Raw genomic sequence first — 22,190 nt, 5'->3', positions numbered from 1 at the left:
GAGAAGTCAAGGAAATGTATTGAAAGATGTTTTTTAGTATTTTTAAAATCAGAGAACATTACAAAATAACAGATATTATGTGTTGAAAGCAAGCAACTCATCATAGACTGTACCCTGGTTTCTAGCTGATTTGAGTGGAACAGCAAGATTACCTAACTCCATTGGTCACCATGGAGCAGAACAGGTATTTCCTTGGTTTCCAAAAACAAGAACTTCTGTTTTCTGTGTGTTCAACTACAACAGTTGTCATTCATCCAAACAATAACACTTACTGTTTAATTTTTGAAAAATCAATATAGCCTCTGGTTGTCATCACATATAGGCCCTCATTCTGAGCCCGGTGGGCGGCGCCCGCCGGGCGGAAACCGCCAAAAGACCGCACCGCGGTCACAAGACCGCGGGGGTCATTTCGACTTTCCCGCTGGGCCGGCGGGTGACTGCCTAAAGATCGCCCACCGGCCCAGCGGGAAAGCCCCTGCAACAATGAAGCCGGCTCCGAATGGAGCCGGCGGAGTTGCAGGGGTGCGACGGGTGCAGTAGCACCCGTCGCGATATTCACTGTCTGCATAGCAGACAGTGAAAATCCTGCAGGGGCCCTGTTAGGTGGCCCCTGCACTGCCCATGCCAGTGGCATGGGCAGTGCAGGGGCCCCCAGGGGCCCCACAACACCCGTTCCCGCCATCCTGTTCCTGTCGGGTTTTACCGGCAGGAACAGGATGGCGGGAAGGGGGTCGGAATCCCCATGGCGGCGATGGAGGATCCTCTGGCCCAGGGGAAATCCGGCGGGAAACCGCCGGATCCCCTTTTCTGACCGCGGCTTTACCGCCGCGATCAGAATGGGCACTGAAGCACCGCCAGCCTGTTGGCGGTGCTTCCGTTGCCCGTGGCCCTGGCGGTTCAGGACCGCCAGGGTCAAAATGAGGGCCATAGTGACCAATATCTGTTGTCATCAGCATAAGAGAAGACAGATATGCCCAAAGAACTAATCAAGACTGTTTGGGTGGAGACATAATATAAAAAGTTGGGGCACCTCACAAAGCAGGTAATAATGTTTGGAACAATATTGTTTACCAGTCACCATCTATGACCTATTTGATAAAAAAGATTGCAGCAATTGTAGGGTTTGATGAGATGGGACATTAGCTCGGAGTAGCTCACGGTATCAAATGTGACCAAAAGGTCTAATAATATAGGTATAGCTGAACCACCTCTACCTACACTATTTCTGATCTCATTGGTTGTTGTTACCAGGGCAGACTTCGTGGCCACTACTAAAGTCGATTTGTGAATCGTCAAATCACACATGTGTATCTATTACTTATGCTAGCTCCGAGTTTGAAGCCCTTTTTAAAATGTATCCACAATGGGATGGGCCACTAATTTCTTATTCTCTAGGACTAGCAGATGATTTCTTAATGAGAGGTATCCATCCTGACACTACTAAATATGGTCAAATCAATAATCATATTGAATAGCAACATGAGATATTTAGAGGTAAGCTCAGGAACTCTCAGTATAATGTGCAGCAAACAAGGGTCCGAAGAAGAACCCAATTTACTCATCAAAATGAAGTGTGTGATTTGTACTTCCATTAGGGGCATACATTTTTTTAACTTTCTGCATTAGGATGAGAAGCATCTATAACCTGACCTGCTTCAATGAATCCAGTGTAATAAGGACCTCTTGGACCCGAGTTGGTCCCGCTCTTTCTAGCTTTATTTTATATTTCACATTAACATAAGTATGGCCTTTCTAGCAAGAATCGTTCACACACTTGTATTAGCTTGCTTTTATTTTAGAAATATACATAATGAGCTGCTTGCTTAGCCCTTGCAAGGTATATAATTAGTACTTTCTGTCCAAGGGTAAGAATACTGTACATTATATCATGGTTTGTGTTGCTTGTTCAAGAGATAGCTTCTAACATTTAGACACAACATTGCATCAGCGCTGTGCTTCCAACACAGCCTGAGTTTAATATATAAATGATGCACTGACCGTGAAGGGGCAGAAGGCATGCCAGCCACGACCACCCTGGGACAAATGCTGTGTTCGACATGCAGCTCTGCTGGTGCTAATCTATCAGCCCAGTAAGGATTGCCATCTATGCTGCAGGCTGACTCCGGACATAGCCTTTAAATTTGGGGCTGTGGCTAATCCCTAAGATTGGGCCAGGCAGAAGGGTACATACACTATGCTATCAGCATAGTTTTAGGATTAGATAGGAGCCTCTAGAACTACGTTCATCATGGTTGCTTATAATGCTGATTACTCTGACTTGTTTGATCTGAGTAATTATTGCTACTCACTTGTTATATTCTAGATTGCGATTGTTTCAATAATGTATTGAAAACTTATCTTGTATCTCCTTTGTTTCTCGCCTTCCCTGGGGAGTATAAGAGTAATGTTGAGGTCTCCATAATCTCTTTCCATCCCTATTATTTGGAAGTCCAGATGAGGCACTGTGACCTAGCCAGGAATTGGGCCATCAGTTACTATTGATGTGAAGGACTTTGTACCCACATTACGAAGTTCTGCTGTCCTAATGTGTGCAGTCCTATTATCATAGTAGGAACCATATAACAATAGATTGTACTGATTTTGATTTGGAAGAAGCAAGCTAATTTGACAGAAAAAAACCTGAGTAAAACCTTTATAGCGAGAGTTAGTCTAATGGTTCACCACTGAAAAAAAGCTCTTCAGTGGGGTTTTTGTACCATGTCTTTTTTTAATGTAAATAATTTACATCTGTAATAGTATGTTTATATTTTCTAATCAGCACCTTATATTTCTATTGTTCTGCTATTTTATCATCTTTCTTCCTGACTTTCTCTTGCTTGCAACATTTCTTTTTTTAGCTTTTAATTGTATCTGAAACCCAGGGTGCTGTCTGGATTTAAATTCTTTGCACTAAAAGTACTCGAGTACTCAGAGTAGTCAAAAAGCTGCTGTTCAACCAGGTCTGGTGTCTGCTGGATAGCCAGTGCTCCAGATCGGAGGGACATTTCTTGAAGTCTGCAGTTTTTGTTGGTGGAGCTTTGGGTTTGCCTTAAGTACCAAGAAGCCTACTTGCCTGCCAGGGGAGGGAAGAACTCTGCCTGGCCCTGCAGGAGAAGGGACTGTCCAGGAGAAGAAGCCCGGATGAACACCCAGAAAAGGCTATCTTTGCCACAAAGTGAGGCCAGGATTGACCAGCACCTGGAAGGGGTCTCCATTCTCTCTACCACATCAAGGGCCTGCCTGTTGCCGCACTGTCTACCATGGGCTCAGAAGCCTAATGCTGCCGCTGTCAATGAATTAACAATTAAAGCAAGAAGACTTGTTTGTCACAGAGGCTGCAGCTGCCCAATAGACACCACTTTGTGTAGTATTTATGTCTGCTTTGCGATTAAAGAACTTTTGTTTTAGATGTTATTGTTTAATTAGTTATGTGATCAGTTCTGAGCTTTTGCCTTCCAAACTATCTCCCTGAGAAGCCTGCAACTGCTAATTCTCTCTTCCCTGAGTCAAGTGTGGAAATAGTTGTACATGACCCAATCGTCAGAACAGGTAGGATATTAGTGGCAAATCGCCTCAACCAACGAGGCTGGGGCACTGTACCCTTCAACTGCCATGCAGCCCCACACAGGTTCAGACAATTAGTGGCAAGCAGTTTGAGATCTATATGTTCCAGTTACAAACATTTTGAGGAGAACAGTAAGTTCAGCTAAACATTTAATTACCTACACATTAAACTGGAAGATACAAGGATGAGGGAAGCAGATCTCAACACGTTGTCCATATATCAATTAACATATCTTGTTGGGAGAGAAGCCCAAAAAGTTAGAGAAGTACTTGTAAGTTTTTAAAAGACGAGTTAGAGAAACTGGGTGGTAGGCAAGAAACTTTATTAGACTCTTGAAAGGTTACCCTCTTAGGAACCTATGGTGGAAGTATTGTGGTGTTAGGCTCTTCTTAGATATTTAGCACAGGATTTCTCCAGACACCCTTGACATTTTCCTTCTATGTGTTCTTTGAGATCTCCCATAAGCCCTTTCCAATTTCAAGGGTAAGACAGTCACCAACTTCAATAGTTGTTCCCCTGTGTTGGTTAAGTCTGGCTAAGGCCCTAATCCTGCCGTTGGTGCCCTAAAGTGCTATTGTTGATGAAGAAGAGAAGGCTAGCATGTTTGAGAGGAAAGACTGGAAATAAACTAACAGCAAACAAGAGAAAAGGTAGTGGAAGTGATAGGAGGGGAGGACCAGAGAAAAACAAACATGGGAAAGGAAGAAAAGGGAAATAAGAATGAGAGAGAGGGCGATGGAGAGAAAGAGAATAGCCTTAGAAAAGGAAGAGCTCAATATAGCAGCAGAGACAGATACATCTGAGAAAAGCAATTTCAATTCCACCTGTGCAGGTGTACCTGCCAAGATTTTAAAACAGCTTGTGTACAAGTATAGTTTGAAATGGTTTGTGAGTTTTGAGATAATGTCTAGACTTTAGGTTTTTAAGGATGTGGTTAGGGTCACGTTAATGAATTGTCTGCTTATAGAAGAAATGTCAGTCCTATGGTTGATCAGATGATCCTTGAGCAAAAAAGGACGTTCTCTTCAGATGGTTTGGCACAATTTAGCACAGTATCATCAGAGATTCAAAGTAAGCAAATGAGTGGATGGTGTTCTGTTGGTCACTTTGAATCATGGTGTGCTGTGTGGTTGAAGTGAGTGGATGAGGTGGATGGAGGCCAAACATTTCCAAACTCTAAACCAGTTTATTGTTATACAATGCCCCAAAAAGGAATGCTCTATCCCCTGTGAGAAATAGCTGTCTGTTTTGAGAGAAAAAGATTTAGAGAACTTTCTGATGTTAGCTGATAATTGGTTATCTGACAGGGTTAACAAAGGGCTGGAGCAGCATGGTTCTAAGCCAACAGCGAGAGTGGAACTATTAATAGACTGGTTCCATAGTAGAAGGAAGGGTCATTGCAATTCCCAAAGGTCCAACAGAGGTCAAAGGCAAAAAGGGATTTGGGTTCCAAGTCAGGAACACAAGAGGAACACAAGGATAAGGGAGGATAGGAAGATCCATCCAAACTAAGGGTGATGACTTGTTTAGGTGTCACAAGGAAGGGCCCTACAAAAGAGACTGTCAGATGAAAGACCTTGTACCAGCTGCACCCATTGTAGTCAGTATTTTGTGAACTTAGTTGCAATGGGCTCTTGGGAAAGGGACTCAAATACTCTTAAGGACAAGCATCCAAATAGCATTGGGTTAGAAGCCACTATCAATGTAAGGAAGATTCCTACACTCTTGAATATGTAGGTCTATGCTTTACAATGGGAATAAGGATTTCAAACATGAGGAATATTCTCTCTGTGGCAATGGCACAGGCTTGGTAGAGAATGGAGGTGGCATGGATTACTCGATTGACCGAGTTGAGTTGGAGATCAATGTCAAGTTAGCCATAATCAATGTAGGAGGAAGAGAAGCAAGATCCTAAATGTTTCTAGGGTCATGATATAATTGCCCCTGGTTTAATATTAGGACCAGAATCCTACATGGCATGCATACATCAGCTGTGTTGGCCAGAGCTGAACGTCAGTCTCAGGAAGAGACTGGGACCATCCAGGTTTGCAAGAAAAAGACTAGGGCTTCAATGTCCATCACACCTGTTCCAGAGAGAAAGCAGAATGCGAAGCAAGAAGCTAATCATGTCTTAGCATCTGGATCACCTTCAGAACTGCAGGTTTTGCTAGCTGCTGGAGTACCTACCCACGACAAATTTCAACAGGAGCAAGTCTTAGTCGATTATCACTCACATTGGGTGATGACTAAAATCGTGCATAATGTGACAACACAAGATGTCATGGATTTCTTGAAGGAGGCATTCACCAGAGAAGGGATCCCAAGTACCATTGTTACAGACAATGGCGTACAATTCACATCAGGGGGCATGGATGAGTTCTTGAGGAAAAGTGGGGTCCAGCACTTTAGGACAGCATTGTATAACCCCAAAGCTAATGGCCTCGTGGAAAGAGTTAACAGGATGATCAAGGAGTGTTTGCAGTTAGCGACTATGTCACGAGAATCTAGTGAAGTGGCGCTCAAGCAAATGTTGTGGTCATATCACACCACACCCAATTTGGTCACAGGGATATCCCTGTTCCTCTCGCTCAAAGGAAGGCTACCAGGGACTAAATTGAATCCTAATTGGTTGACAGGTGGCGAACCCTGTTGGGTACGACGAGAGGAGGTTGTAACGAAAGTACGAAAGAACCAGAGGGAGTACCGGGACTGGTACGACAACAAATAGGGCACAAGAAATAAACAATGGGTCATTGGGCAATGGGTCAGAGTAAAACTCCCTGGACCCACTCGGAAGGAAGGCAGCAAATTCTCTAAACCTTTGAGAATAGCGAAGGTGCATAAGAATGTTGTGACCCTGGAGGACGGTCGCACATTGAGTATGGACCACATAACTCGAGACCAAGGCAGCGAGTTGGAGGTTGAACAGGGAAATAGCAAGGAACTGAGTGATACTACGACGAGGAGAAGCCCAACTGATCCCCCAAGGAGGAATATTCGTCCAACATGGCACAAGGACTATGGGCCAGATGTAGCAAAATCCGATTTTGCGACTTGCAAATTGCGAGTCTGAGTGACTCGCAATTTGCAAGTCGCAAAATCAGATGCAGAATGTTGTCTCAGACACCTTCTGCGAATCGCTATGGGGTCACAAAGACCCGCCTCATTAGTATTAATGAGGTGGGTCGCATTTTGCGACCCCATAGCGAGTCCCTGCACTCACAGGGATGGGTGGCCTGCTGAAGTCAGCATACCTCCATTTCTGTGACTGCTTTTTAAATAAAGCTTTTTTTTTTTCATTTTTCAGCCCGTTTTCCTTAAAGGAAAACGAGTTGCAAAATGAAAATAATTACGAAAACATTTGGTTTCGTTTTTTCAGTGTAGGCAGTGCTCCATTGGACCACTGCCTGCTCTGAAGAAAACCTTTATGCCCACATTCACAAAGGGGAAGGGGTCCCATGGGGACCCTTTCCCTTTTGCAAATGAATTACCACCAGTGTGACACTGGTGGTAACTGCGAATTGCGATGCAAGTCGCAAATAGGAAGGGAACACCCCTTCCTATTTGCGAGTCGCATTCACAAATTGCGAGTCGGTACCGACTCGCAATTTGTGAATGAGCATCGCGTTAGGCTGTTTGCATGGCGCAAACTGCGATTTTCGCAGTTTGCACCATGCAAACGGCTTCCTACATATGGCCCTATCTTATGCAGTAGTAATATACAATTGAGATGCAGACTCTATTATGTTTTGGTGGAAAGGGGGAAGTGTTACAACTCACATAGGAATATTATTCAAGTTATATAGTGTAATCATTATACAAACATTATAATCTTATCTTTTAGGAAACTTAACCTTGTGTAATTATATGTACCACATTTCCTTGTAATAGTGGAGCATTCAAAGGTTCTCCTACAGAATGTTGGAGTATGGAACAACCGGGAGTGCACTTAGAATGTTGGTAGAGAGCTGAGCAGGAGGCAGACAGGAGATGAGGTGCTGTGCAAGGAGTCTGTCAATAAACCTCGTTCTACTACATTAGTGTGTGGCGCGTTATTACAGTCTGCCATCTCAATCATGTGCAGTTTCCCTTTTTTCGAAGTCCGTGAACAAACCACAGCAGGTGGTAAACATTCAGTCCTTTCACTGTGTTGCTGGTCGGAGCATTGGGTAAAAGAAACTACTTGAAGAAATAACAAGCATTTACAATGCAATGGGTCTAGCGTTTGCTCGACTTAGAGCTATTAGCCTTGTACATTCCGAACTGGACTTTTCTTGACACATAAATTGAAAATGAAAAGTAAAACAGTTGACATAAGCAAGGCAATTCAAAGCGCCGCAGCTGCAATGAGCGTGAGTGCGAGAGTTATTGGCTCCCTGCGTGAATGACTAAAAAGGATCACGGCTGGGATGAAAGGAAAAACTAAACCGGAGGAGGGGCCATCACACACTGTAACAGGAGGAAGCATGATGTAGTGTGATGGCCAACAAAAATGTTCACTAAGTGAAATTGCCTGGGAGGGAACTCGACACACAAAGGAGGGACATTTCACAAAATGGGCCAATAAAAATGAAGTATTTAAAATAAGCACAACAGAGAATGAATAGCAAGAATGGGCGTGGTAAAAGCCCACAGAGATTACAACAGGCCAGAGCGCTTGCCCGCTCGACACAAAAAATGTGTCACTTACATGATTTCTGTATGTATTAATGTACAAAGGAAAACAATACTCATTAGGAGTAGTAAACATATAAAACACTCTAACAAAATAAATTATCTTCATCATGAATAATGATTTGTGTAGAACTACTGGCCATAAACAATAAAATAATGTCTTTTGCAATATTGTGCCACATAGTAATGCCAACAGTGACATGGCATAGTTCCCTTTCACATTAGGTGCTTACGAGATATGAACATCAGGATTTCCAAAAACTGAAGAGAATACCCTTGTACACCTGTGCAAGCTTAAAATATGCCAGTAATAGAACAGATTGGAGCCATAAAATATGCCAGTCAGAATTACCTTTACACTTGATTAGGCCATCACAAACTTATTTTATAAACACGTTCATTATAATTAATGCTTCAGAAAAATATACTCAGTACAATTAATTTCGTAGTGAAATGTGCTGTCAAAGTAAAGGGGGCAGTAGAACATGACCACTACAAATATTGTGCCAGAAGACATTTCTAACACATTTATTAAGGCAGTGCCTATGTCTATCACACATAATATTTCAGATAAAATGGCCATCACAATTAACACACGTGAATTCGTCTTTTTCTTAACTATTGTGCAAAATAATTTCTACATCACAATCACTGGCCCATCACAAATTTCAGTGTCAGACACATGCCCTTAATGACAACGCTAAAGAATATTCACATTACTGTGTCACTGATTGCATAGCCATAAAAAATAATGTGCCACAAAAGATGTCTTTCTAATGTGACAGAAAAACACCTATTACTTTTTTTGCACGTGAACACACTCATGACAGTTATTGCATCACAGTAGCCCTCAATCTCGATCCCTTCACTAGTGAACATAATTAATAATTAACGCTACAAAACAAAGTTTTTCCAGATGGCCGCGCGGATTCCACAATTTCATTTGTAGGAGACGCAGATCACACGACGCGTGTACATGAAATCAGAAAATGCGCGCTGCTGCCAATTCAATCACGTTTGCAAATCAGTGGCTGCTAATTTCCATGCTGTATTTTTTTTAAATTGTAATCTTCTAATTTCCCTCAAAAAGCAATATGACTGTGAGACGGAAACATGTCAAGTCATCACAAGCATTTGTAATGCAACGGGTCTCGCATTTCTCAGAGTTAGAGCTATTAGCAGTTGTAAACTCCCAACCAGATTTATCTTGCCACATTAAATGGAAAAAAAAGAGCACGATCGCGCTGCTACAGTTCACTCGTAGTGAAACCTATCGGCAAAAGTTCGATTATCTGCGTAACCGGCAAAAGTGCAATTAACTATGTAACAGGGTCGATGTTATGGAAAGCACTCGACTTCTGCCAAGCGAGATCGCGCTGCGAAAAAAGATAAAAAGTAGTTCACAAACCGGACGGAAAACAGCAAACTTCGCATGTTTTCAGTACTTGTTCACTGAGCTTGAGGAGGGATAACCACCGGAAAAGGCGTGACGTATGCATGCCTTCCACTAATGAAAGCAAGCAGATTTTAAAAGACAAGCCCACGAACCAATGAAAGACAATGACGTGACATGGACGGGACTCTGAGCTCTTTTCTTACTACTAAAGCGTCTCACAAGTGAAACGCATGCGCACGCGCATTCGACGCAGGCTCGACCCTAAAAAATGATAGCCGTGTAATCGGCACAAATACTCCGCTGGGAAGCCAGAAAATATCCTCCTTGCTGTTTTCTCAAAGAGTTGTTCATAGAGTTAAATGTTTTTTGATATGCCAAAAGATCAGTTCTCCTGCCAGCTGGCTGGCTGTGCTTCACAGTGTTAGCGTGTTTGTGCTGATAATATGGGTGGGGTTTGTGGTGCTTTTGCACTTTAAGGGTTCCTGTTTTGAAGCCTGATGTTTACACAGCACAGGCTCTGGATAGATAAGAATGCTTTACTGCAGCAGGCCCAAGGTAGATTGAAATTAAGGATTACAATAGATACAAAAGTTATGTTTTACATAAACAAAGGAAGATGGAACTTAAAGTGAATCAAAGTGTAATGGATTTGATGAACTAAGGACAATAAATATTGTAATGTTTAATGAACTTTATTTGAGATGCATCACAACAATCATCCTTTTATTTTACAGTGTGAACACCTGCATATTGGCGTAGCTCCTAAATTAAGTAATACAGTCCGAGAAAAACAAGATCGAGGCTTGATCGATTACTGGATGGGAAATTCACTAGAAAAGTCAAAATTTCTTGATGTTAAGAGAAATATTTAGAATAACAACCGAATGGATTTTAATAGACGAGTGGATGTTTGCATAAAAGAGAATAATTAGCCTTGAAGGTGTGCCACATATTTTTGATTCCATGAGCCAATGAATAATATTTGACACTAAATGAAGCATTATCAATTAGGTGATCCAAGCAATGAAGCTGTGAAAGAGGTCAGCAATGAAGAGCCTCCCTCAATACCAAAGAGGCCATTGCTACAAAACCAGACTGAACATGGTGAGTTTCCTGTCTCCGCGGTGGAAGCGTGGACCACAATCCTTCTGCTCCCAGGAGTTTCTTCATATGAGGGTGGATTCAGGCTGGTATGGAGGAATCTGTAAACATACAAGCACAGTGCATGAGACACAAATCACTATATGTGCACTATGATACATGCACTGACTACACATACAAGGAATCCCAGTGTAACATCCTTCATACACAGATGCTTGTTATTGGTTAGTGGGTGCAAAACACTTGTGGCAGGTCTCATGCAGAGGGATCCAGTCTTTGTACAATTAAACAGTATGCACTAGTTGGTTATTTCTATTGGCTATTAAGTTAACAAAAGAAAAACAAAATCATATTTATTGTAATGTTATTATATATGAAAAAAATGATCGGGTTCAACATCAGTTTCAGCAGGGAAAGAGCTGATACAGGCCCTTCACCTGTATAATGTGTATAATTCTTCACTGACATGTTGATAAACATCCGAAGACCATGAAAGCAAAGACTCAGGTATTATGAGCTCTCCTAAATCTCTTTACACAAAGTCTATCCCCATTAATTCTGCTCACTGTGAAATATCAGCATCACTTCATTTACCACATTCAACCCCAAACTCTTCAGATCATCCTGCATTTCCCCATTCAGCTTGTTTTGGATATTTTGGAAAGCAATTTGAAGAGTGTCAAGAGATTTTATAAACACTATGACCCAGATTTATAACAAAGTGGAGCAGCGCAGCGTACTGCTGCGCCAAAAATAGCAGTGCCGCGCTGCACCGCACCGCTTTTAAAACGCAGGGATGCGCCATATTTACAGGAATACGGAGCACCCCTGTGTTTGCCCCCAGGCCGGTGCTGAATTAAGCTGCCTGCATCAATGTAGGCATCCTTGCATCATAGTGCAAAGGTGTCTGCATTGAGGGAATAGATTGTTTTTTTTTACCTTCCTGCACATAAACTATCTACATTGGTGATTTTTCACTTCTATGTGTGCTGCAAAATGCAGCACACGTAGAAGTACCAAAGTGTCATTTTGGAATGAATGGAATGATTGTTTATGTGCAAAAAAGTACACCTTCCTGCACATACACAATCATTCATGGCCTTTTGCTCTTTCTATGTGTGCAGCAGAATGCAGCACACATAGAAAGAGCAAAAAACGAGGAGGATTAAAAGTATTCCTCCTTGTTGTGTCATGCTAATTCCACCCATAGGGTGGCGTTAGATTTTGGCACTGCCTCAGATTTATGTCTTCTTGTTAATCTGGGGCAGCGTCAAAAGCAATGGGTGTTGGGGTGGAACACCCACAGCAACCACCATTGCACGCCCCTCTGATGCAGAAAAGTGTGTTGAAGGGGCCCATGTTTAGAAGAAGGCATTACAAAAAGTGGCTTAACGCCTCCATCTAAATATGGTGCAGTGAAAAGCACCATGCGTCAGTGAAATTGAGGCTCTGGTACCGCTAAGACCTTGTAAATCTGGCCCTCTGTGTGAAGAACATATTGGGTTACAAAGGAAGGTTGAGATGCAAAAGTGTTTATGGTTTAGGGAATACATTCATTTACACCTTTCTAGATTCCAGACGGGCTTGAATGCATTTACCTCTGCAGTTTCAAGAACAGTGAAATCTACAATGCCTGGCTAAGAATGTGTAAACATCCATAAACGTAAATTATAATCTGACCCTTTCCAATCTTGGAAATGGTTGGAAAATGTACTCCAGCCAACAGCTGCAGTAACTCTCCTTCCATGATGGGAAGGGGGATGGACCATCCTCACATTTGATGCAGGTGTAGGGAAAGGGCCTTCTCCACAGGCAGAAGAGTGGGATTATGCAGGGGGCTCTATTTCCCTGAGCAGAAACCTATGCTGTGTAGAATACTCTACATAGGACAGGATCACCTTGGAGATGTCACAAGACATGTGTAGTTATATGAGGTAAATCTGTGCTTGGCGCAGCTTTCTAGGTGCACTACTGCAAAGGTTTGTGAAATGGAAAAAACATTATAGTGTATTTCAACAAGGATGTAAATATCCACCAATGCTTTGTTATTTTTGTCCTCAAAAGGGTCCATTCTTTACATGTGCAAGTTGGCGTAATGACGTTTTGGGATAGCAGGTTAGCTTCAAGGTAGTAAGTAGGAAAAAATTGCAAGTGGGTACAAAATGAATAGAAGAAGTAAGAGTCTGCTGTGGGATGTGAGCATTGAGGGAAAATGTGGAAGCAGGAAGGAACATGGAACAATACACTGCATCTGGAGGAAGCTCACTGTTGAAGAAACAAGGGACAATACAAACAGGTGGCATATGGTGTATTGAGGCTGCCTCCACAAGTGTAATAAAATATGAGGTTCCTGGATGTATTATTTTGTCCATTGAGATGTGAGTTCGACAAGAGTTGTATATGGAACTCCTATGAAGGATGGAGCTATCAAAGGACATTGTTAGGCAGTCGCAGAGGTGGATACAAGTAATATAAACTGTGTGGCTGATGTCTTATTGTTTAATGATAAAGAACAATGAAGCACAGTAAATAAAAACAGTTGCTAAAGTGGTGCCTAACCATGGATTTATCTGAAGACAATCAAGGAATTGAAGACTGTAGGAGGCTGGCCTGGCTTATAGTGGGTACCTTGTGGTACTTACACCTTGTGCCACGCCCAGTTATCCCTTTTTAGTAGATTAGAAGTGTTCTAGCTAGAGGTAGCTATAGCAGAGCAGCTTAGGCTGAACTAGGAGACATGCAAAGCTCCTACTATACCACTTATATTACTTAGCACTATATCATAAGCAAACACAATACTCAGAGTTACTAAAAATAAAGGTACTTTATTTTAGTGACAATATGTCAAAAGTATCTCATAGGATATATTCCCTTAGGAGGTAAGTAATATACACAAAATATACACACAAACCAAAATTAGGTAAGTAAACAGTTAGAAAAGTAGTGCAAATACTGTAGAACACAATATAATGCAATAGGAGACAATAGGCCTAGGGGCAACACAACCCATATACTCCAAAAATGGAATGCGAACCACGAATGGACCCCAGGCCTAGTGTAGTGTGTAGAGGGTTGCTGGGAGTGTAGGAAAACACTAAGGGTGCCCAAGATACCCCACCCCAAGATCCTGAAAAGTAGGAGTAAAGTTACCCTACTACCCCAGAAAGACAGTAAAGTCGAGATAGGGGATTCTGCAAAGACAACAACTGACTGCAAAGCACTGAAGATGGATTCCTGGACCTGAGGACCTGTAAAGGAAGAGGACCAAGTCCAAGAGTCACGCAAGTGTCCAGGGGGGCCGGGAAACCACTAAACCCCGGATGAAGGTGCAAAAGGGCTGCCTCTGGGTGGAAGAAGCCAAAGATTCTGCAACAATGGAAGGTGCCAGAAACTTCTCCTTTGGTCAGAAGATGTCCCACGGCGTGCTGGAGGATGCAGAGTTGTTTCCACGCAGAAAGACCACAAACAAGCCTTGCTAGTTGCAAGAGTCACGGTTGAGAATTTTGGGTGCTGCCAGGGCCCAGGAAGGACCAGGAAGTCACCCCTTGGTGAAGAGACAGAGGGGTCACTCAGCAATATGGAGAGCCCATGCAGAAGCAGGCAGCACCTGCAGAAGCACCTGAACAGGCGTTCAGAAGATCTGAGCACATTGGTCGACTCAGCACAACAAAAGAGGGTCCCACGAAGTCGGAGTCCAACTCAGCGAGTTGAACAATGCAGGACGGAGTGTTGGGGACATGGGCTAGGCTGTGCACAACGGAAGTCTTGCAAAAGTGCACAGAAGCCCTAGCATCTGCAGTTCACGCAGTACACAGGATTACTGTCTGGTGTGGGGAGGCAAGGACTTACCTCCACCAAATTTGGACAGAAGGGCCACTGGACTGTCGGGGACACTTGGACCCAGCTCCTGTGTTACAGGGACCACGCTTGTCAGGAATTAGAGGGGACCCAGAAGAACGGTGAGGCAGACGTTTGGTGCCTGCGTTAGCAGGGGGAAGAGTCTGTCGACCCACGGGAGATTTCTTCTTGGCGTTCAGTGCAGGGTGAAGGCAGACAGCCCTCAGAGAATGCACCACCAGGAAACAGTCGAGAAAACCGGCAGGATGAGGCTCTACAAGGTTGCTGGTAGTCTTTTTGCTACTTTGTTGCGGTTTTGCAGGCTTCCTGGAGCAGTCAGCAGTCGATCCTTGGCAGAAGTCGAAGAGGGAAGTGCAGAGGAACTCTGGTGAGCTCTTGCATTCATTATCTGAGGAGTAGCTCAGAGGAGAGAACCTAAATATCCCAAAAAGGAGGTTTGGCTACTGAGAAAGGAGGCTTGGCTACTAAGAGAGGTAAGCACCTATCAGGAGGGGTCTCTGACGTCACCTCCTGGCACTGGCCACTCAGAGCAGTCCATTGTGCACCAAGACCTCTGAATCCAAGATGGCAGAAGTCTGGGACACACTGGAGAAGCTCTGGGCACCTCCCCTGGGAGGTGCAGGTCAGGGGAGTGGTCACTCCCCTTTCCTTTGTCCAGTTTCACGCCAGAACAGGGCTGGGGGATCCCTGAACCGGTGTAGACTGGCTTATGCAGAGATGGGCACCATCTGTGCCCATCAAAGCATTTCCAGAGGCTGGGGGAGGCTACTCCTCCCCAGTCCTTCACACCTATTTCCAAAGGGAGAAGGTGTAACACCCTCTCTCAGAGGAAATACTTTGTTCTGCCTTCCTGGGACTGGGCAGCCCAGACCCCAGGGGGGCAGAATCCTGTCTGAGGTGTTGGCAGCAGCAGCAGCTGCAGTGGAAACCCCGGAAAGGCAGTTTGGCAGTACCCGGGTTTTGTGCTAGAGACCCGGGGGATCATGGAATTGCCCCCCCAGAATGGTATTGGTGTGACAATTCCATGATCTTAGACATGTTACATGGCCATGTTCGGAGTTACCATTGTGACACTACACATAATTAGTGACCTATGTGTAGTGCACGCGGTTAATGGTGTCCCCGCACTCACAAAGTTCGGGGAATTTGCCCTGAACAATGTGGGGGCACCTTGGCTAGTGCCAGGGTGCCCACACACTAAGTAACTTGGCACCTAACCTTCACCAAGTGAGGGTTAGACATATAGGTGACTTATAAGTTACTTATGTGCAGTGAAAATGGCTTTGAAATAATGTGGACATTATTTCACTCAGGCTGCAGTGGCAGTCCTTTGTAAGAATTGTCTGTGCTCCCTATGGGTGGCAAAAAAAATGGTGCAGCCCATAGGGATCTCCTGGAACCCCAATACCCTGGGTACCTAAGTACCATATACAAGGGAATTATAAGGGTGTTCCAGTGTGCCAATGAGAATTGGTAAAAATAGTCACTAGCCTGCAGTGACAATTGTAAAAGCAGAGAGAGCATAAACACTGAGGTTCTGGTTAGCAGAGCCTCAGTGATACAGTTAGGCACTACACAGGGAACACATATAGGCCACAAACTTATGAGCACTGGGGTCCTGGCTAGCAGGATACCAGTGACACATATCAAACACACTGACAACATAGGGTTTCCCACTATGAGCACTAGTCCCTGGCTAGCAGGATCCCAGTGAGACAGTAAAAACACCCTGACATATACTCACGAACAGGCCAAAAGTGGGGGTAACAAGGCTAGAAAGAGGCGACCTTCCTACACTCAGGAGCAGCAAGATTGGGTGGGGGCAGCACAATGCAAGGACAGGCCCTGTGTCCAACCCCACCTCCCTCACCGTGCATTGCGACAGGCATCTTACATAATGTTAAAATAACCCTAAAAATTCACTGAAAAAAACATAGGCTACAAGGACATTATAGTAAGGAAATAGAATACAAAAAAATCTAAGAAAGTCTCTAAAAAACATATGTTACAGGGATGTTTTAATTAGGTTTAGATTTTACCCACACAAAACTATCCAGCTGTTATATTTAAAGTTATTTCAAATAATTATAATTTGTGACATAAGGTAACTCTACCTTGTGCACTCCTCAATTACTGCTAATTACCCGAGATATTACATTACTCACAACATCTTCTACGATATCTTTGATATTATCACTTTAACATTCGCAGTAAAAAATATTGATGATGTGCATGGCAAGGGTGCGAGTTATAGTTGTCTTAGGGCACAAGTTAATTTGCTGGGCCTGGGTGATAGTGTCCCCAGGGCCAAATTCAGCCTGGGAAGGGAGACCACGTGGCTCCAACTACTTTAATAATGGGCCAAGCCCCAGAGATTATGGTCCCTGAGACCAAAATCGTTCCAGGCCTTGCAGCCCCCTCCCTTTTTCAAAAATTGGCCTGGCCTTGGGATGGGGTGTTTGGGGTCCAAATCTGGCAGTGCGAGGGGCTCTTTGGGGGTTGGCCACAGACCCATCCTTGTGGCAACCACTTCCACACCCAACCGAATGAGTGGTACAGGGTTGGATGCTTATGGTGGGTTTGGCATAGGGCATAACTGCAGACTTCACCCTCAGCTAACCCCCCCACCTTCCACCTCTAAAGGCCATTCTTGGTGCAAGGTTGGCTGCTCATTGGGGCGTGGCCACAGCGCCTGGTCTGTGGCAACCGCTTCCATGCAGAGCTGGTTTGGGGGCTTATAAGGGGTAGGCCGCAGGAGTCTGGCCGTCCCCCAACCCAAATCCAAAGGCTGTGTGTGGCGCGGGATTGGGGGCTTATGAAGGGTTTTCCAAAGGCCGTGCACAACAATGTTTGGTTAAATTTAAACTTATTAAATATTACTTAACGTTAAAAAACATGGAAATTCACTGAAAAAAAACAAAGGTTACAAGGACGTTATAGTTAGGAAATAGAATTTCAAAAAAAATGTAGTAATCCTCTTAAGAAACCACAGGGTACAGGAACGTTATAGCTAGGTTCAGATTTTACTAGCACAAAGCCATAGATATTCATAAGTGATAGTTACGGTGATTTGAAGTAACTAAAAGTCGGCCCTAGGTAGCTATAACTGAATTAAAAGTGGATGTGCACTTCAGCTGAGGATTTTAACATTGGATATTTTTGAAACCTGAATAAAGTTCCACATAAGAACTTTGAGATGAACTAATAGAAAATTGGCAATATAGGGTTAGCGTAGAGCTCTCACAGATGTTTTGGTACAGTAAGAATCTGTCACTGACGTGAAGCAGTTACAAACATGTTTAGAACGCTCATGCAAACTCAATCTCTATAATGTTATCATGAAATCCTATACTTTGACATATATTTTCCAGGAGGTACTTCTTGGTATTTAGGGGTTTTTCTGACACTCCATGGTGTTAAGAAACTACCTAAAATATGTCTTTCTTCTGTCCATTTTTCAGTAATGTCATTCATTTTTATTTTAGCTTCCTGAAAATTTCCCAATTTTTGGCTCCAGGGACCCCATTCCCTTGGGTCCAGCCGATTAGTTCAGGGGCAGAGGGGGCATGCTGATTTTAGCCCCAGGGTCGGCCCACTTTTTTTTCAGGCAAGCAGGAAAATAGATGAAAAGTCTACTCCCAGCAAGCGATTGTAGTTTTCCTGCTCCTGACCATGGGAGTCAATGTTTGTTCTCTCTTCTTTGCTCTACCATGGCGGGTACTGTAAATGTTCCCAACAAGAGTCAGCATACAACTATGTCCCTCAAGGGGGCACCTCAGGACCTAGGGAGCTGGCCCTGGGGGATGGCAGTCCCCAGGACCATTAATGACTCCAGGAGGAGGGCCATGCATCCCCCTCCTTTGTTTCTGCAGGTCTTTCCCTGGGGAGGTGGTGGTCCCCAGTACAGAAAATGGACCAAGAGGAGGCACCACTCAGCCCCTCTCTCCCTTTTTCTAATTTGAGCTGGTTCCAGGAGGTGGTGGTCCTTGGGGCTGTTAAAGGACCAGGAGGAAAGTCTACCTCCTCTGCATTATTTCGTCCTTGCTCCGGGGAGGTGGTGGTCAGTGGGGCTGTAAACAGTCTGAGAGGGGAGCTGCACAGCCCCCCTTTGCTCCTTTTAATGTTGGTCCGCCCCCAAGCAGGTGACGGTCCCTGGGGCCAATATCAGCCATGGGGAGGGATTCCATGTGAACTCCCTCCTCAAAATCTATATTTATATATGTGCCTATGACCTGGCCCACCCAGGCACTCAACTATAAACAAGTGTGGTAGATGGTTCTTTTTTTGTAATTTTTCATGAGATCCACAGATCCTTAGCTATTTTCACTAGAAAAATGTTTTAAAAATGCTTTTTGGCTCTGGGGGATCAGGATGTTCCCACCCTGTCCCCTTCTCTTTTTTTTAGATCTTAACCCAGAAAGCATGATTTTTTTTTTGAGTTAGTGAAAATGTGATCTGATGTTTTTGAGAAATGAAAGTTCAAAACATGCATATCTGTGCGGTTTGTTCCATGGGAATCCACAGGTCCACAATATACCAATCTGATTGGTCATGAGGGCTTTTTTCCCCTATCAGCCTACTTGATACAATGAGACTCAGCAACCCTGAGGTACCAAGGAGTTTGGCAGGAGCTCTCAAAACCAAAATCTCTTGCAGAAGTCCAGAAGTACCCCAGGTGGGCATGCGGGAAACCTGCAGCAGATAGCATAGACCACCCTGTGTTTCCACAGAACTGTAGGACTACAAAAATATTTAATAAAAATAAAACTTTGATTGCTGTGTTGTTGGGAGGTTGACCGATCATGTGGTGTTGCTTAAAATTGAGGGGTTGGCTGCAGGACCTACCACAGGTCAGGCCCTGTGTCCAACCTAATTTCACTCAATACTGTTCATAGTAATATAAAATATTTGCATTGTTAAACATCAATATTGTCAACAAAGCAATATATTAATATTGCTTTATTTTCAGTAAGGTGCTGCCTCAACCCTAGGTCCCTCCAAAAGAGGTTGAGCACTCTAGAGCATATAAGACAAAGCTCCTGGACAACTTTAAAAGGTAGCATAATTATACCTCCATGGAAAAGTTAGGTCAACTTTTGTCGGGCCTCTTCTCAGAAAATGTGGCATGCAGTCCCCCACAACTCATCTCAAAATGTGATTGGTGCTCATGAATTCCATGTATGTCTACAAGGAAGCAATATTTCTGTTGATAGAACCATCACTAGGGCTGTTAGAGACCTCCCAGGACCTGCTGGTGAATATTTGATAAGTTGCCTCCATGTCGGTCCTATTTCTATTAATTTTGTGGCCTTGTGCAGAATCATTTTGGTACCCACAGCCTCGTTTTTGAGTTAAGGGCAGTTAGGAGAACCCAATTTGTGGTGGGAACCACAACTTTTCCAGCCTGCAGTCAGAAGCAATACAGTCTCCTGACTGCACTGGCTACTGGCAGTGATAAAAGAGCTGGTGCACCCAACCTCTACCAACATGGTTATGGCAGGCCTATAATGTGCCCTGGCCCTGTGGCTTTCAGCCCTGGATATAAGTCCCCAGGATGGTTTGTAGATGTGCATGCCACAGGGGAGATTGTTGCCCCCGTGACATAAATATGCTCAGGAGGTGAGGCTCTTCCCTGGTTCATTCCACATTCACATACCAGGGGAGAAAAGTTGTAGGACCATTCAGGGTTTTGGGTATTCAAGATTTTCCAGTAGAGTGCTATATGCTCCATTTCATGCTTGGTGCCCCCCAGGAAACTGAACTTTAATTGCAGATATGTCCTACCCATACAGTCGATTTTTATCAATTTTGGCTCAGTTTGCTCATGGGAGCTAGCTCTAGCCACCAGTAGCATGTGTTCCAAGCCTTTAGGCATGCAAAAGCACTTTTGCTTGAGAGATGGATTTCTGTACTACCTTCAGACCTGTTCTCTACCTGACACCTGGTGTTCTCTCCTGCTTGTATGAGCATCTTGTACAGAATGCTCATAATCAACAAATAGAAGACTCTCTCTGACACACTCCACAGGCCCTTTGGGTTTACCCATCCTGTGGGTCCCTAGATGTCTGTAGAGTCAGTGGCAATTGGCCTGATAGAGGTCACTCAGATGCAGACCTAGTCCACAGAAGTCTCCAGCAAATTGTATATGATTCCACAGCAGGTCAAACCTCCAATTGTTTCTTAGGGGTCACAAAGGGGCCAGCATCACTGGCCCTGGAGAGACCCACTCCAGTCTTTCACCCCATCCTTGCAGTTTCATCAAGTGGCATCTCCTTTCAGCTGGGCATTCTTTCACCACCTTAACTCCCAGGTCCAATGCCTTCTAATCACTATCTGTTGTGCATGAGTTTTTGAGTGGGGTGGAGCATTCTAGACTGGCCAGACCCTGGGTACCACATTATCCTTGCAGATATATGAGAGTAGTCTCACTCACACAGTCTGCACAAGCGTGCACATGCATGTTCTCTTGTTTTCGCATTCAGGTAGCTCAGAGCCTCTTACCCTAGATGGTCAGCAGCAGATTTATCTTAAACACTGGTGGTTAGCACTCTCTATTTACTTTTTGTCTAGATTTAGACCACAAGTCTAAACTTAAACTGAAAGTCTAACTTTACTATGAGTAAAGTTAGACTTTAAGTCTAAACTTAGGGCCTGATTTAGTCAAAGTGGAGCTGCACCCAGTGCAATGGCACTTTTCTTGTGCCCCTTAACACCTCCCGAACACCACCATGTGTGCCCCGTATCTAAGACATGGTGCACCATGGCGGTAATTAGAGGTACTAGTGTCAAAAAAATGTACGCTAGTTCGGAGCTTTGCAAGATTAGCACCAAAAACGTTGATGCTAATCCTGCAAAGCCCATTGATGCCCATTAAAAACAATGGTGTGCCCCTTTTGCCAATAAAAATGATGCAAATAAATATCCTAGATTTCTTTGTACCACTTTTTGGCCTCTGTAATGTGGGAACGACACCTTTGCATACATTATGCCCCATACGGGCATGATGTAGAGCAAAGGGTTACAAAGTGGCTCAACGCATCTATTGCACCACTTTCTAAATTTGGTGCAGAGATTTTTACCTCATTGGGCCACATTAGCATTAAGAAAATGACGTTAATATGGCTCAATGAGGCGCTAGAGGCTTTTAAATCAGCCCCTTCGACTTTTGGTCTAAACTTATACTGTACGCCCACCTTTGTTAATCATGCCCCAGGCTTCTCTGTAAGTGAATAAAATATATACATCTATTAAATGAGTTGATGAGCAAATTAATAACCAGCAGAAAAAATATCACCAACTGTGAACTTCACACGAGAACTTTACGATGTGGAGTAGCACTTGAGGAAGATAGTTAAAATCTAAGCAATGTTAAAAAAAAAAAAAACACTGACATTTGCCTGTTATACCTATCTGACATTTGTATATCTTGTGCCACATAGAGACCAGATTTCATTATTGATGCTTGCAATTGTATTTTCATTGTATTGTCATTGTATTGTTCATTGTCTTTCCCTGTCGGTCCTTTTGAATTTTCCTGCTGCTCCCTTTCTGCCCATTTTTTACCACCCGCTGGCTCCACCCATTGCCTTCCGAGAC

General features: G+C 43.7%; 1 protein-coding gene across 1 annotated transcript in view; it reads right to left on the bottom strand.

The window, feature by feature from the left end:
• Positions 1–10,314: 10,314 nt before the first annotated feature.
• LOC138295327 (uncharacterized) overlaps positions 10,315–22,190 on the bottom strand; it is a 360,326-nt gene continuing 348,450 nt past the window's right edge. The window contains exon 14 of the mRNA XM_069233551.1: positions 10,315–10,837. Coding sequence (XP_069089652.1) covers positions 10,818–10,837 — 20 coding nt within the window. The 3' untranslated portion in view covers positions 10,315–10,817. The remainder of the gene's footprint in view (positions 10,838–22,190) is intronic.

Source organism: Pleurodeles waltl, chromosome 5 (genome assembly GCF_031143425.1).
Source record: "Pleurodeles waltl isolate 20211129_DDA chromosome 5, aPleWal1.hap1.20221129, whole genome shotgun sequence".
In the NCBI taxonomy this organism is placed as follows: domain Eukaryota; kingdom Metazoa; phylum Chordata; class Amphibia; order Caudata; family Salamandridae; genus Pleurodeles; species Pleurodeles waltl.
This window is presented reverse-complemented; position numbering and strand designations above follow the sequence as displayed.